This window comes from Telmatherina bonti (assembly GCF_933228915.1).
Source record: "Telmatherina bonti genome assembly, chromosome: 3".
Lineage (NCBI taxonomy): Eukaryota > Metazoa > Chordata > Actinopteri > Atheriniformes > Telmatherinidae > Telmatherina > Telmatherina bonti.
This window is the reverse complement of record NC_136621.1, coordinates 31,388,661-31,406,710: the sequence shown is the minus strand read 5'-3', so window position 1 is coordinate 31,406,710 and position 18,050 is coordinate 31,388,661. Positions and strand designations below refer to the sequence as shown.

The 18,050-nt window shown below is 35.9% G+C and overlaps 1 protein-coding gene across 1 annotated transcript; it reads right to left on the bottom strand.

The window, feature by feature from the left end:
* Positions 1-1,848: 1,848 nt before the first annotated feature.
* On the bottom strand, positions 1,849-8,623 carry sparcl1 (SPARC-like 1; the record flags this gene model as incomplete). Its single annotated transcript, XM_079263771.1, has 10 exons — positions 1,849-1,877; positions 2,831-2,979; positions 4,109-4,257; positions 4,720-4,856; positions 4,951-5,071; positions 5,156-5,277; positions 6,195-6,303; positions 7,246-8,304; positions 8,386-8,451; positions 8,570-8,623. 10 exons carry the CDS (start codon positions 8,621-8,623, stop codon positions 1,849-1,851), a joined length of 1,995 nt encoding a protein of 664 aa, XP_079119897.1.
* Between the last annotated feature and the right edge of the window lie 9,427 nt (positions 8,624-18,050).

Genomic DNA, 18,050 nt, shown 5'->3' with positions numbered 1-18,050 from the left:
CAGTGTTATGTGTAATTACAACAAATAATTTCTGTTGTTAAATGAAGAAACATGTGAGGTCACATCGGTCCACTTTTCAATGGTTTATTGTTTACTAGTTAAAATGACAGGATAAGGTACAAGACTCAAGCATGAGGCGCGAACAGAGTCTGTAAGCAAAATATTGAGATAAATCATAACACATCTGTCAGATCTGTGTGGTCTTGTTACAGCTGTTCCTCCTTCGTGTCCATCCCAGAACATTCTTCCTCCTCCTCTTCAGCAGCCGCAGCCTTCGTTGGGGGAGACTGTGTTCTTCTGAGACGAGCTGCCACTGAGCGCTGAAACCTCACTCTTCCTCTTGGCTTTCCACCACCGCCAGCAGCACCCAGCTGCTGGTTATTTGGTCTGGCCACTGAGATCATCTGCACTTGACCATGAGTCAACACGGCAGATTGAGGGTCTATTCCAGCATTATTTTGCGGCAGCGCGACAAAAAGCATTACAGGTCCACCACCAGCTTGCTGACCCATCTGCCCCTGTAGATTTCCGTTGGCTCCGCCAAGAAAATTCCCACCTTGCTGGAGAGCTGTAATGGGAATTAGCTGCTGCAATGGAGTCTGACCTAAAGGGTTCCCAACAGGCTGGATGAACAATGAGCCACCAAGTTGAACAAGCCGTGCCACAATGGGTTCACCAATCAGTGGAACCCCGTTTTGAGCCCCAGCGTTGGCACCATTACCAGCTGGTGCTGCTGCTCCTCCATTGTTATTGGCCCCCCCTTTTAGAAGTGCTTCAGCACTTCCTGAGGATGCACCACCTTCCACCACAATAGCGAGCATCTGAAAGATAACCCACAGTATGCAGGACATGTTTCATCTGAGTGACAGCAGGCTGCTGACAAGTGAACAGCTGCTTCTTACTTTACTTATATACAGCGTCAGGTTTAGTGATCAACTACAGAGGTCCAATCAGAAAGGAACACTTTACCTCAAAACAACAAGTTAGTGTAATCTTTATGACTAAGCTATTTTTTTGTGTGGCAGCCCTACAGAGGTCCATTATTCAGGATTAAGTGGCAAACCAAAACCAAGTAGGAGTGACTTGCACTTTCAAACCCAATGGTGCCAAGGACATATCATAATGTGAAGAAGGCACACAGAAACAATGAATAAATGAGCAAATAAACTGCAGACTAGCTCCAGGATAAATCCGCTCATATGATGCAATGACTTTATTTCAGAACATCAAAGAAACAGAAGTCATCTTTAATGACAGGGTGCACACAAATATTCTGTGTTCAAGTGAAGTTTTAGTTGTCTGTAAGATTTTAATTGCTGCTATAATAGATTATAAGATCACAAAACATTTTCAGGTTTTCCTACCAACTTAAACAACAGATACTGATTTGCAGAAGCAGTTTAACACAAGTGGTTTGGAATTTATCTAAACCTTCTTGATTTATGGAGTAATTTAGGCATAGATCACTCTAACAAGCAGATAACAGTTCTTTTTGAGCCTGGCATTGCATGCTATACATCATTTCTATTTAAAAAGCTGTAGTAAACTTTCCCCAAGTTTGGAATGCATTAGAAAACAGTTTCTGATATAACTCTACTACATTCTAATGAACTATTCTACCAGCTTAATCTAAATTACAGGTTACCAACCGAAATGTCCAAGTTTACTATATCACAAGGTAACAGATGAACAACACTTGTCTCATAAAGAAGGAGGTAAAATGATTTTTTTTTTTTTTATCTGTAATTTTGTGTATTAACATTTCAACAAAGTATCATGAGCCAGATGGTTACAAGAATGGCTTCTGTAAGCTTGCAGATGAGTAGGTAATGAGGTAAAAAATCATTCCTAGAAAAGCAGGTTGACATCCATGTCATCTGTGGAGAGAAAATTTGCATAGAATTAGAGGTGCACCATCGTTAAATCAAAATGTTTGTTGTCAATTAATTAAGAAAATAATCTAATTTTAACATTAAGGAATAAATATTTTGCAAACCAGCACAATTGCCTTGTAAATCCTTAAAATCCCAACATGAATTTTACAGAAGTTTTTGTCATTTGAAACAGTGAAATGGGCTGTTTGCTTGGCTGCTCAAGCTATGGTTCATTCCAAGAGAATAAATACTCAAGTTATTTTGGTAACATGATTATGCCAAACGAACATTAATTTTTAATGATATATTACATTTTATTGTCACTGATCTTGGATTTTGTTACATGCTGCACTTTTAATTATGCCTTGTTACAACAACTAGTAAGCTACTGCCCAATAAAGGCAGCAGAGGGACGCTATGATTCAGAAATGTTTCCACTTTCAAGCAGATGTAAATGACAGGATGTTTATAGAAACAAAGGAGAGCCAGATGGATGGCACAATATCAGGTCACACTTTCAAACAATAACACATCCATAATATGAGTTTAAGACCAGCATGACAACTGTTCTTTTTTTAAATTTGATTATATTCACATAATAAAATACTTTATTGAAACACCTCTGGTTGGATATGAATAAAATCTACTTCTTTAAGGTTACAAAAGTCAGGATATAAACACATTATTTTTATAACACATGCATCACCTACATGGATTTCCACTTGTTGATGCATCTGTTATACCTTCAGTTTTTAGAATCCATCTGCTGTTACTGCCACAACCACCAGATGTCACATACTGTATTCTTTGACTGCAAATACAAGCCATTTGTTCTGCTTAAACAAATACAAAAAATACACAGCTGGAAGACTGGAAGGTTTCTAAAAAATTTAAGGATTTACTTAGTTACATTTTGTAGGTCTTAGTTAATATTTTCAAGAAATGCCCCCTCTCACCATTTCTGATACCAAAACAGGAGGTCCATTCTTTGAATGACACCTGTTTGTCTTTGTCAGCATCACATTCCTGGAAGAAGAGAGAGGTGCAGTGTTCCATCGGCACCAGGGGGACCCGGAGTGGAGCCAGCTCTGAGTGAGACAAGTACCTGCATAGAGAGTGAGCGAATAGTGACTGTAGATTACATGTAGTTTACATGTTAACTCAGTAGTATGTGTCCTGGTATGCCACACAAGTATATTATTTAACTTAAATAGATATTGTGTAACTTTTGACCCAAACATTAGTCTAATGTGAATAATAATGGATGATTTCTGGAGTAACTAGCACTTACTTAACTTAGCACTCCAAGAGGACTGCCGTCTTCAGAAACCAGATATATTAACTTTGCATGAGTAAATCCATCTCTCATGGGATCATGTGACCTGGAGCGCTTTGCTTTACGGTTCCTCCTCTATAAGCACAAAGGGCTTTGCTTTGTGCTATTTTTCCTCCTCTTTAAATTGAAGTTTGTCATGGCTGAACAAGTGGCCAAAAGTTACACAGAATCCCTTTAAGGGTTGTTCTTAAGTTAAAAATTTGGCACTTGTCTTTTATGGTACTTTACTGATACTATACAACGTTACTGCATATACTTCATTATATTTATTTTAAAGTTTTAGTTACTTTTAAGTGAAATTTCTGTTCATAAAAAAGATTAACTTTGAACTTAGATAAAATTATTTTAATCACCTGTGAGAGCATTTCTTACTTTTTCAGTTTAGTGTTTACTGGAGGAACTTCTGATTAGAAAAATAATTATCATTAGTCCCAGCCTTATAGACATTCAGAATGAGTGCCACTTAAATTCATGTAATTACTTTCTGGTCTTAGTAATTGTAACTTGAAATGAAAATATGGATTATGTATTTTATTCTGCACAGAGCACTTTTGCAAATCTCTGAGAACATTTCGTAGCAATACTTCCACATAACTAACATTTCAATGCAATACATCTTTTAGGGTTCTTAATCAAAGAATATGCATTCTTTCTCTGCAATTATTTTCACACGTGTCAGTTACAGACTAATAATCAATATCTAGCAGTAATCCATAAAAAAGTCAGGCCACTTTATAATTTGGAATTTTTCAACTTAAACTGCATGGTGTAGTTATTTACTGGAGGTTAGAGGCTCATGACACAATTCAAGATTTTTCCTGGAGAAGAAGTAGTTGTGTTTGTAAAGCCAGCAGCAGCATTTTAAAAATGAGTCTCAATGCAAATGATCAGAATGTACCTGTCAGAAGGGTGCTGGTCAAGCTGAGCAAACTGCCAATGTACCGGATAGATGTACATGTTGTAGTTCTTCTCAAAGTCCTGTGTCAACAGTTCAATGGAGTGATCTCCAGCACGAAGACGCCTCTCATTCTCAAAGATTTTCTTCACCTAGAGGAATGCAAACTAGTATAGTAGTATTGTTTTCATCAATTAGAATTCATTACAAACAGAAATACTCATGAAGCATGATTACTTTAATCTGGAGCAAGCTGTGAGGATTTTCCTGAGGCAGATTTCCAGCATTTTGTCAGAGACAGCATATTTGATTTTGCTACTTTGTTTGAAGCATCAGCAATAAGGTTAGATATAATCCCCTAAAATTTACTTGGTGCTGACCCAGTACTGCAAATACCCAAATATGTTTAACATTACATGATTTTTTTAATCATAAAAAATGAATATGCTGATTCAAATTCACTTTAATTCTTAATGAAGTTCCTAACCCAATGTGTCCTTTAAAATATATTTAATGTTTAGGCCACAAATGTTTGAGAAGCCAAGATGCATTGATAGATTTAAAAATACTTTTATAGATTATCTGAGTTTTCTGACCATATGTTTCTGACTTACTCTAAAACGCTGTTTTGGGGTGAGGAAGCCAGGTGACATGGTATCCTGCTCAAAAAGCTGCAACAGCACATTTTTCAGCCAATCCCTCATTCGTAGGGGGAACTGGAGCAACTCGGTTTCCACACATGGTGGTATTACTGAGGAAGACCAGGACAGAGAACAAAAGAGAAAAAACTAAGTTTCTTATTCTATCAAAAATAAACAATAGATAAAAATAAGAGGCTAATCTACATTTGCATGGGCCGGTGTAGTCCAAATGAAGTCTCTGGCCTTTCTTGGTCCCCTCCAAGTTGCATTTAGTTGCAAATAATTCACATGATGTATCATATGTTTTGTTGTCTGTCCCACAAACCTAAATGAAAAGAAAACTGTCAATATAAACAGAAGTCAAGTTTCCCAATCACGTCCTTAGCAGGTTGTACATACTTATACTTACACGTTCAAATTCATTAACGCTTAATGGACATTCTGACGGTACTTGGCACACACAGCCTGGCTTACCATCTGCATCCAGTTTACATGTTTTTCCACGCTTGCAACGGAAATTGTTGCATGGATCTGAAGAATACAGAAAACGTTACCTCTGACTAATAACTCTAATTGTTTAAAAAAAAAAAAAAAAACAGTGATTAAAATGCTTTACTTTCATGAATGTTTTAGTCTTTTCTTCTAGTGGAAACCACCGAGCTATGAACAACACAGCTATGAATCCTCCACATTCCTTTGTCGTTAGAGCTCGGTTAGTGATTAAATTCAACTTGATCTCTCTTATTCACTCCTTAAGCCTGCAGAGCTGTGTTTTGGTAGTGACTGTGAAGCAGAGCGGGAACTATTCATGCAGAAGTTGGAGCAAAATGATCCAGTCAGCAGATTCCCCTGTGAGACTGTTGGGTTAGTGCATTAGTCAGTAGATGGTGAAGGTTGCTGACCAGACACCATTTAGGACCATTTTAGTTCATAAAGTGACATGTGATGCATACTGTATCAGATCATATATTTATTTTTCTACAATTCTACGTGACATCTGCGCAAGAGACAGGTCAACAGCACACTGCCTCACATGTTACTGAACCCTTCCAAACAATATCTCATTAAACTTTGCATTAAATCTGTCAATAGCAAACAGGACATTGTTCTACCATAATGAAAATAGATAAATGAATAAGTTAGTATGTACTTTTACTTAGGTTCAATTTTCAATTTGCAGAAGGATCACTAAAGATTTGGGAAACTAAATAATTCCATATAAAAGTGACATTGAACTTGTTCTGAATTGGTTTGTATATTTGTATTTCTGGTTACAATGATAAGTGAATTATTTTAAAATGTGGTACAGAGATCTAAACGTTTAAGTGTTGGATCAACATAATGAGTTGATTGTGTTGCTGCTTGAAAATTTATAACATTCAGGTCAGTCATGGGGTGAGTGGTGTAGCTTTTTCACTTTATAATAATAAATAACAATAAACACTGACCAGATGGGCTTTCTGAGAGATGTATGCCTCCACGAAAAGGGGTCCTGGAATCAGGATACAGATCCACGGAAGCTCTTATCTGCACTGGATTCACACCTACTAAAGGACCCTGGAAAGAAACACATCAACTTTGTTAACTATGAAGAAGATATTGTTTATAATAAATTATTTAAATATTTATGATCAGATTTCAGCAGATGTAAATACAACCAGCAGGTTCATGGCATCTGCAGAGTTAAATCAAGGATGTTTTCCAGTCATACATTTAAATTGTTTCTGCTTTTGGTTTTACAACACCGATTGCATACACCAGATTAGATTCATTAACAGCATCTCTTTAAGGGACATTCTCTGATCTTTTTTTTTTTTTTTTTAATCTATTTTTGTTTTATTTGACGTGTTTGGGGGAAAATTCTAACAATTGTTTTTATTTTTTACATTTTACATGCAAATGATTTTTTTTTTTTTTTTTTTTCTAAAACTTGTCAGGATGTTGGACTATCTAGGTTTCTACCCAACATAAATGTTATCAGGGATGTGGTTATTGATAATTTCTCAAAACTTAATTCCATTAAGATAGTCTCTGATTGTTGCTTTTGCAAATGTCCCATCATCAGACATCTATTTGGGATCCTGGTATGTCACTTTTCTCAAGTTGCAAAATATCAAGAGTATGTTTAAACTGCTGAAATAGTAATAGAGTAATATTTAAGTTCTTCTAAGGTATTGCAGTTCCTTAGTACTTGAATGGAATATTTTTGTGTGGTGGTTATCTTGTTGAGGAAAATGTGTTTTTTGGTTGTTCAAATCTGCTGTAATTTTCTAACTCTGACAACCTTTACATTTTGAACGAGTTGTGCACAGCAGGTTCTGAACTTATAAATCTTCCTATGCTGTGAGGGTGACCAAATATTGCAGAGGGCTGCAAAACCAAAATAAGCAACAGAAGGATATTCAAACCCTACAGAAAGCAGAACTTGAATATTAGTTGTGTGAGTCATTGTATTTATGGGATTTTTGATCAACCACTTTGAAAGGACAGATGTATTACCCATTTTCCTGCCCTTCTCCTCTTTGCCTTGTGGACTGTATTCTCACTGCTGCTGCCCTCAGACTCCTGTTGGCTCTCTCCTTGTGCAGGGTGTGTTTCATCCCTCTGCACAGAGTGTTTCCTTGCTCTCTGGTTTTTTTTCTGCTTCCTTGTCTTTCTTTTGGAGTTAGTTCCACTGTCATTCTTACTCTTGTCTTCCTCTCCTCCAGACAGCCGTGAGCCAGTCTCAAACCCTGTGCTACTCTTTAGCTCTTGAGGATCCACATTTGGCCCAGGGTCTTTCTTGCTCATCTCTTTAGATTTGTTCAACAACTCTTTGTCCTTGTCCTGTTCAGGGATTTGTTCATTGTCTTCTGCCTGGATTTTTTGCATGTCTTGATAATCGTCATCACCAGTACTGAGGTCTTTTTCACTCACGTCCTTCTTTTTAGTCTCCTGAACACCTTTTGAAATAGACGCTGTATCATCGGCTTTGGGGCTGATTTTGGCAGACTCAAACTCAAAAGGCTGAAGAATACTACTATCAGCAGCATAATCAAGATCTTCTGAGATCTCTGACTCTGTGCTGCTCTCCGGTTCTTCAAGCAATCCGACCTTTTCGCTCCTGTCACTTATTTTACCATCAGGCTTCTCGGCCTCGATAGGTATCTTCTCCACCTCTTCTTGTAATTCATCTTCAACACTGTCATCGCTTGCTTCTATGTCACCTTTTCCTTTTGTTTCCAAGTTGTCACCCAACTTCTTCTCCTCCCCCTCAATTTCTTCATCATCAGTCCCCCTCACAGCCTCACCAGCCTCCACTTCTTTGTCCTCCAGCTCCTCTTCTTCAGCTTCTTCCTCTTCTTCTGCCTCCTTCTTCAGCAGGTCTACCAGTTCCTCTTCACTCAACAGGACCGCAGAGCTTTTCTTTCTCGCTCCAGTCGCATCTTCATCATCCTTCTTAGAATTAGCATTAGGCTCTGAGCTCAGTTCCTCATCTTCCTGTTCTTGGCTGCTTGCCTCAAAGGGCACTAAAGTGGGTAAGACCTGTGGTTTGTTTGCCTCCTCTGTGATCGAGTCCTTAACAAAGAAAATGGAGAAACATTCATTCTTATGTCTTGAGAATTATAAATATATTTATATATCTATACACTTTTATACCTTTTCTTTGGTTGTGTGTGGGGATTTATGCAATCCACGATGTTTTCCATGAGGCTTACTTTTTACCTAAAAGTGATATAAGTGATCATTGGCAATCATCTTATTAACTAAAGGTCATATTTTTATTCAAAAGTCTTGTTATTACAGATTTTACATTTTTTAAAAATGTAATCTTACGACTTACAGACAGGGTAAAAGTCGCTGCCAGTAGAAAGATAAACACTAAGCAGGTCTTCATACCTGAAACATAAAAGAGTCATTAAAATTGTATTACAGGAAGCATACTATTAAAAGTCAGAGCAGAACTGAATGTCTGAGAAGCGAATCATCATTCCAACTAAGATTGGCATCTATTTCAAAGTTGAAGTAGACAGCTGCATCTGTATGCTGCCTGCACATTCATAACAAGAGGAGCTGTGGGACTGGCCTCCACCGTTGTCAAGGTAACAGGCCTCTGAGATGCGCCTCACTCTCAAAAGTCACATTGAGCGCCAAAGTAAACATCAGAAGCTACCAGACTGGAAAAAGTTGACTAAGTCCACAAACTTTTTTGACTCTCTGGGCAGAAAAAATACAAACATGGCTGGTTCTATCTAGTGAAATAATGGCTCTACCTTTAATAAAAAGTAAGGACTGACTTATCCAAGCCAGACCAACTCTGACTTCGGTGAAGGTGGGAGGAAAGATTGTCTGGTATTTAAACTAAAGCAATAAATGACTTAATGTTCTTTGATTTGTACAACTCAGAAGCAAAATTAGCATTAGACACACTGACTTTAACTCCTAATTTTATTGTTGGCATTGTACAGTATCTCCAACTCTTTAAAAAGATTAAGCCTTTTTTTAAAACTATGAATTATGTATAAAGCATATGAATCTTTATAGATAGCTGTAAATTGGCATCTAAGTTTTACTATATACACAACATTAGCACATTACAGTAAAATTAAATTAACTCATGCCTTGATAAGATCTTGCACAAAATTTAATGTAGCATTAATTAAAATCTCATTTTATCTGTGAGATTTTTGTTTTCTGTTGCGTATGTTACACAAGTCTCATTGCAGACAGCAGTCCTCATTTACCTTTAACCAGCATTGCAAAAGAATGTAAAAACTCTGGTAAAAAATTTACCTGTGGCTGGAGGAAACAAGGTAAATGGAAATCCTTTGCAAACACCAGTACGTGCCTGTGTCGAACCTGTGAAGATGCCCTTTTGTATTCAAGACAAGCACACACACACCACACAAAATGGAATGCTCCACAGACATGCACACACTCACTCACATCAAGTATTTCAGGGCCAGGGATGCTAATTTTGGGAGGGTCTTTGGAGCTACAGAGATAGAAAGAGAGAGCGGCAGACAAAGAGAGCCCACACCCCATATAAAATACACAAATGTTAAAGACTGCAGATAATCTTTTTTTTATTATTATTGATATATAGATGTCCCATGAAAACTTTTTGGTGTTTTTTTTTTGTCAAAATGAGAAAAGTATAATATGAAGGGTGTGTGTTTTTAAATGACTGCATGGTGAGTACAAACCAAAGTGAGCAGATTGTTTGAGGAGTAAAAATCTTGGCCACTAGATGCCACTCCATCACAAGGCCTCACTTTCAATCCATACTCAAGAATTGATACAGTAAGGACTATTTGTGAGAGCTGATCAAATATTTAAAATAAAAAGAAAATTTACCTAAAATAAATAATTTGTAACTCCCAAATATGGGAGTTACAATCTCATTTAGTTAAATGATCAAATTTAATTATCTTAAAAGTATTTTTTTTATTATGAAGCGTGATAACAAGGCTTGCAAAACCAAGCATGTTTGAAGATTTGGCAAAGAAATGTGAAGAACAACACTTATCATTTAAACATATAACATGATTATGTGCACTTTGGTTAAACTGTTTCCTAGTGTGTTGTCTCAGTAGAATACAGGAGTAACTGGTATTTGTTAAAACAAACTGCTATAATAAAATTCATGTACTTTTATTTTTTTACACCATCTGTAATGCATTTAGAGTTTCATGTAAAGCACTTTGAATTGTCTTATACATGAAAGGTACTTTACAAATAAACTTGCCTTGCCTTACTTTGTGGGTGGCTGTGTTGATGGCTGCAGAATACACAACACTTGGTGAACAGGCTTTTTGTGACAAAATATATATTTAATCGAATTGTCGTATTTAAAAAGATGCACTGATAGGTGTGTATCTGAGTTGTTACCTGAAAGAATATATAACTTAACTTTATGGATGCAGAAACATTAGCTAGAGAAGGTGGTTTCATTAAAAAGTGGAAGTCAATTTGACACATAGGATGTTTTACATATATATATGTTTTACATATATATATATATATATATATATATATATATATATATATATATATATATATATATATATATATATATATGTATATATATATATATATATATATATATATATATATATATATATATATATGTATATGTATATATATATGTATATATATATATGTAAAACATATATATATGTAAAACATCCTATGTGTCAATATATATATATATATATATATATATATATATATATATATATATATATATATATATATATATATATATATATATATATATATATATATATATATATATATATATATGTATATATATATATGTATATATATATATATATACATATATGTATATATATATATATGTATATATATATATATATATATATATATATATACATATATATATACATATATATATGTATAGATATATATATATGTATATACATATATATATGTATATATATATATATATAGATATATATATATAGATATATGTATATATATATATATAGATATATGTATATATATATATATATATATATATATATATATATATATATATATATATATATATATATATATATATATATATATATATATATATATATGTATGTTTATGATTTTGTTTTTTCTTCAGGGACACTCTGGGCCTCTGTAGCCGCTGGCTGATTCCAGAGCTGATCATCGCCTGTGCCGTTATCATCACCTGAGGGCAATTCCCTCATTAAGCACTTGCTTTCAAGCCTCCTATCTGTTCTCTTCTGGCACAAGTTCTTCAGCTTCTCCTGACGCAGCTCAGCACTCTTTCTGCGGCTGCAAATCCTTGAGGTGCTCTGCCTGTTATGATTTTTCTGTGGCCTTTAGCCTCAGACCTTGGTTCTTCCTTTTGAAAAGGAAATAAATCTGTTTTTGTGAGTCCTGTGTTTGGGTTTGTGCTTATCTTTGATGACTAGCCATAAAATGTATATACATATATATTCTATTTCTTTCAAGTGATCACTCTAAATTTTACAGTTCTTTCAGTCGTGAGAGTGAGTGTGTGAGGTTGTTTGTCTGTTTGTGTATGTATGCGATGGACTGGTGACCTGTCCAGGGCTTACCCTGCCTCTGACCTTCTAATTCCTGGAATAGGCTCTGGCATCCCAATGAACCAGAATTTGACAAAACGGTACAGAATATAAATTTATATTAATCTTAAATATGTTTTGCTGATTAAAAACAAGCTTGTTAAAACATTTAAATAAAAGTATAGACTGGAAATTTGAAAGCAATTGTTGCGGATGGAGACGTTTATATTGTTTCTCTTATGGAAGCTTTTTCCAATCTGCAGAGCAGCACGGAAGACACACATGTTTTGAAAAAGAACATGGGTGTGAGACCTAAATGACAAGTTGCTGTATTTATTCCTGTAGTAACTTTGGCCTTTCTCCATCAGCCTGGGCAATATTTCAGTGTGTTTTCTCATCGACACATAATGGCTGACGGGTAATAAAATACCTTTCTGGTTGTTGGCCTCAATTTGACCTAAAGGTTTAGTTTTGAAATTGAGTGCAACTTTTCAACAACTGGAGGAAGAAACATATACCAACCTTAATAGAAGTCAAATTGATTAATATGCCGAAACCTGAGGTTAGCGGGTTTGGATTTTTTGTTTATATTTCAATCATTTTGAAAGTTAAGAATACCTTGCCTGCTTATTTTCAATACTGTAAACTTAGTTTATAGTGTGGCTTATCATCAGTACAGCTTGGGAAATCCATCGGATATTCTCAAACTTCCGAAACTTTCTAATTTTAAGCAGATCCATAGCTCTATCAATAATCTAAAAAATAACCATTTAGATCAACAAATTAACTGCATCGAAAGCCTGACTAGTAAGGTTAATGCAACACTAAAACTAAAGTGTGCTAAACTGTGCAGACATTGTTGACTGTCTGTGTGCCATAACAAGCATCAATCATCTGGCTTTACTCCTCCCAAGTGGTTTTGGTGGCTAGATGGGGACTGGTGAACATCCAGGCTAATTACAGGTTTATTTTGCTAAGTAAAAATCCAATGTGGGGTGAAACAAGGAATTCTGTACTTGTATTTTGGGTCTGACCATATAAGCACATCCAGGAAGCAATTATGAAGTGCAGGGAGGAAATACAGAAGTCTTTATTTAGGCGTTCTACTGTACATGCCTTATTTCCAAGAATGAGTCATGTGCATAATAGCAAGTTGCTCATTAAAGGAAGAGAAAAAGTGAAAAGAAAAAGTGTAAAAAAAAAATTTTTTAAAGTGAATCAGCTTTTTATTTGCTGTCAGGATGGTAAAGTTATAACTACAATGATGAAAACCTGCCTATTAGAATGTGTGCATGTCAATTTTCCTAATAAATTGGAAGTCAAATAAGCATTGTGAAGCTCCTGCAATACATTTCCTGGAATTTATTGTAACACAACAATTTAAACTCCAACCTTAAAAGTAAGGGAAAACACCAATTTCACCGGAAACAAGCCTGCGCTGTGTAGACCTGTCTCTCTCTTTTCCTCTCTGAGTGGGTGAGTTTGTTTTTTCAACAGGCCACAAACCCTATGGTTTAGTAGGCTAAACTATATTTCTCTTAAGGCTTGAGAGGGGGCGGAGGAAATTTATGTGAGACTGAATGAAGCAGTGTGTGCGTCTGCGTATGACTGCAATCATCATTGTCCCAGTGTGAGCTTGTTTTTTAGCTTGCATCTGGGACAAGTACACCTTCGTGTGTCTGCAAGAGATGGACATCCGGAAGGAAGTGATGCAATCGTGTTAAATGAGGTTACATATATGCTGAGGCCCTTGGAGTTGTGCAGTATATACACATTGAGCTTTCATTGCCTCAACTGCTTGGATCTTCCTGCTTGCTCTTCCAGGATTACAGTGAATATCTTCAGCAAAATCTTCTGAATCTAACAGATAAAAAAGGTATTCATTGATCGTGCCTTGAATGATGCGATTATTACTTTGGTTTTGTCAATTATTTGTTCTATCATGTTTGTGTTCATTTTAAGACTTTTGGTATATGAGCAATATTAATGTGTTCAGATCACTTTATTTTTGCTGGAGCAGCAATTTTTGAATACGCCTTGCACTTTTTTTGAATCTTTAAATTATTTATTGGTTAATTGTCGTCACTACACAGTTGTCACTATACAGCAGGGTGAATTGACCTGATCAAAATAGTGTTTTTGAATGTTTCTTTTTTTTTTTCTGTCATAGGATGAAGGTTGCAATTATAACATTTTGCGTGATTGGATCAGTTTTCACAAACCCAGTAAGTAACTCTTTTAACTGGTTGTTAAACTAAAATTATTACTATTTGTGTGCAATTTTAAAAATATTTCCCCTTAAAATGTTGAATAATTCAGTTATTTTGAATATTCAACAAACTATCAAAACTCTTTCAATTTAATCCACATTTACTATGTGCGCATTATTGCTCCTTTAACAACCAGATATAAACTAATTTCTTTTTCCAATTCTTTCTTGGACAGATTTTACACAATGTCTTGGTTTCAAGTGAACTTGACTCTAACTCGGTAAGTGCCAATAGAATTGACTTTCCTCTCCAAACTGGATTACACTTGAGTCTTTAAAGAAAAATGTGCCCAATCATCCAATAATTCATCTCGATGAAAATGAAGCTGCATTCTTCTAACACAGTCAGCAAAAAAAAAAAAGCTTAACAATAGGTGTGGTCCAGACCTCGAGACAATTCCCATAACACAGACTATTGTTTATTACTGTGTCTCTGTCCTCAACCCTTTAGGCAGCAATAGATTTGCCCAAACCAGGCATGACATGAATGGATCCAAAAATGAATGTGATAGTAGAAATGTTTATTTATGTTGCAGATAGGGTGTAATTTAACCTACAGCTGATTTAGGCTGTGTCCTTAATGGGATTTCTTTTTTTTTTGTCTAGACTGAAAGTTTGTCCATTTCCCAATCTTCTGAAAATATCTCCTCAGAGCTTCAGGTAATAGATTTATCATAACTATAAGTAAATGAATATTTCCTGACATTTTGCATCATTTTTTGTTGATTTTAATCTAAATTGGGAATGTATTTTTTATCATCTCAGAGCTCCGAGGAAAGCATCTCAAATCAAGTAAGTAATGAATTCTAAAACACACACACACACATTGTGTGCACAAAATGTTCATTTTTCAATCTTTATCATTATTTTACAGAGCTCAGAGTCTGAATCATTAGAATCCACTTCAGAGGACAAGGTGAGTTGTAGTAGCAATAATTTTTTACTGTATAAAGTATTCCTTACTTTTTTCAAATTGCTACATAAAAGATATTGTTTCTGACTCCATAACCTTGATGTTAACTATGCAAATTCCAATGACAAAAATTAAAACTGTGACAATGGAAAAATAAATTCTGACAAAAGGCTGTATAAAACTAGATAATATGAAGATATCTGCATATAAATTGTCTTACAGTACCAGTACTTTTGAAATAAAGCCATGCATTAACTTTAAAAACACTTTTCCCCCCCCCCCAAATAGACTTCAGAAGAGAGTGACAGTCAATCAGATGAAAATGATGGGGTAAGATTTAATGAAATATTTCACATCTGCCAACATTTAACATCTTGGCTCATAAGGTTTCATATCAATCCTCAGATGGACTCTATGACTGAAACTAAAGACGACAGCATGGGCAGTGAGGAGAATGTCCGAAAGGTGCGATAAAAAATTGAATTCTCACTAGATTTACAATATTGTGTGAAGTTCAATTAAGTTGGATAACATCATTCCCCATCTATTCCTTGCAGCAGAGTTGGGTGCGAGTGTTTTCCAGTGTTGTCAAAGTCCTGAGTGCAGAAGACAACACAAGCACAGAGGTTAAAGGTCAGGCAGACTACCTGAGCAACGAGATGACCGAGAAACAACCATCTCCGACCTCAACCAAAACAACTCAGAGTCATACTAACCTGCACCTGGTGGACAACCCCACAGACAGCAGCAACACTGCGAGCGACAGTGCAGACATCAGTGACAGTGCTGATGTTAGCGCTGCCAGCAGTGAGAGCACCAGCAGTGAAAGCCAGGAGAGCAAAGAGGCCAGCAACAGCAGTAAGGCAAGCAAAAGCGCAGAGGACAGCGATGCCAGTGAAAGCACAGAGATGCAACAAGTCAGAGACTGTGTGAATGGTACGCAGAGCTGTGAAAGCGAAGAGTATTTCCTCCAGAGTATAGGAGATGATGCTCACTTCCCTGTGGACAATCTGATGGTGCCAGATGAGGATGACAAGGAGTTAAGACTCAGAAGATGATGGCATGCACAAGTGCTGCTTCAGTTGTTCTTTGTGCATACTCATAATTGAGCTTGAACACTTAAGGATGTACAGTTCTTGGCGGCCACTTCTGAACATTGATTTTGACATTAATACTACCTGCAACTGATTTATTCTTGTGTGTGAAAATTAATGTGGTGATATAACCTAAATGTTTACTTTGCTTTAAATGTCGGAAGTTTTAAAAAAAAAATGTAAATTGCGGATGGCATGTTATTCAGGATGTGTTCACTTAGGCTATATATGCAGTATTATAATGGCAGTATAAATTAATTCTCCATTTTATGCAACTTTACATAAATCCAATAAATTTTAAAGGGATGGCTTGCACTTGTTGTTTGTTTCTTTATTTACACGCTGTCTACGTAATAGCCTTAGTAAAACGTTTTGCAAAAAGGCACTGGGGGATTGTTACATATCCAAAAACTATGTTGCATGCATTGACTGGATATGTCTCACTCCCGAAACATTAGCATCAGTTTGACTGCATACTTATCAATCTGAACTGGCGATAACTTTAGAAGGGAACTCTTTTGTTTTTATAAAAGCAGCATCCGTGTCGGCGAAAACTCAACATACGTTATAGTAAGTACTCAGCAGGGGTGCAGAAAGAAATCCAGCAGCAGGCTATGTAAACAGTACCTAGATTTTCTATATGTGATTGCGCAACGATTATCAGGGCCGGTTAGCTCAGTTGGTTAGAGCGTGGTGCTAATAACGCCAAGGTCGCGGGTTCGATCCCCGTACGGGCCATCTCCTTTTTTTTTTTTTTTTTTTTTTCTTTTGTTTTCCCAATTATTATTATGTTGAGTGACAACGTCTGGTCACACAGAAACACTAGGATGTCTCATACAGAGACTCGTACAAATGTTTACAGTAGTCTTGTATTCACACCCAGTTTTGCACTTGACGCTAGACTAGTCAATTCCAGTCCTCAGGCCCCCCTGCCCTGAGGGCTGGAATTGAAAAACACTGCGCCAGACGGAGACAAAGGATACATCCACAGAGACCTTTACAACACGTTTTCTAAATTAGATGTCTACATTTTGAGTACTGATCAGTCACCTTTAGAGGGACATCCTGTAGGTATATAATGGTACAGACAGGATTATTTTCATTCTATCATGATTTTGATTCTGTAGAACTGCAGTAAAAATTTACTGAATCACAGCTTTTAAAAAGGTTAGCCAGAATTCCTCATTTAATCCCTAATTTTTTTTATGGTTGAGTTTGAGCATGGGAACAGTTTTGAGTAATTTTTTTCCAATAAATTAAATACAGCTTTGTTCTTGACTGGTGATACACTTATTCAATGCTGCTGTATTAGTTTTTTTTTTTTTTAGCTTAACAGTCATATTACATAGGAACTCTGAATACCTGAAACTTAAAAGTGTGTATAACGCATTTGTAGGAGCCTACTTTTTTTTTTTTTTTAAATTATGAACGTCAAGAATTTTTGTTTTCAACATATTTCAAATTTCATCTTATTTAAAAACTATTATAACTTAATTATGCTTAAATTAATGTAAGACTGGCTTACATTAGTTAGCCATTCTGGAATTGGCTTGGCAGTCAATTCCAAGCCTTTAAACATGGAATGGACAGGCCAGTGGTAGATGCTGGGACTCTACGGGGATTTGCACATTAGATCGGCTCAGAACCAGAGCAGACAGTCAGGTAAGTGTGGAGAAGAGCCGCAGTTTTTTTTACCTTACAATCTCACGTTTTATTTCTTGTCACTTAATTTTTTTTTTTTTTTTTTTGTCTCTCATTCTTTGGAGAACTGCTGAACAAATTGTTGTCGAAGTTTCAAGTAAACTATTCAACTGAATCCCGTGGATCCTGTGGAGTTTTTTTTGTTTGTTTTTTTGCTTTTGGTGTGGATTACGAAGGATCAGAACGTCAAACTAAGGGTTTATTAAGGACACTAAGGCATTATTTATCCGTTTCATGTGATCTGGCACTTTTTGAAATACTGGAATGACAGAGTATTACAC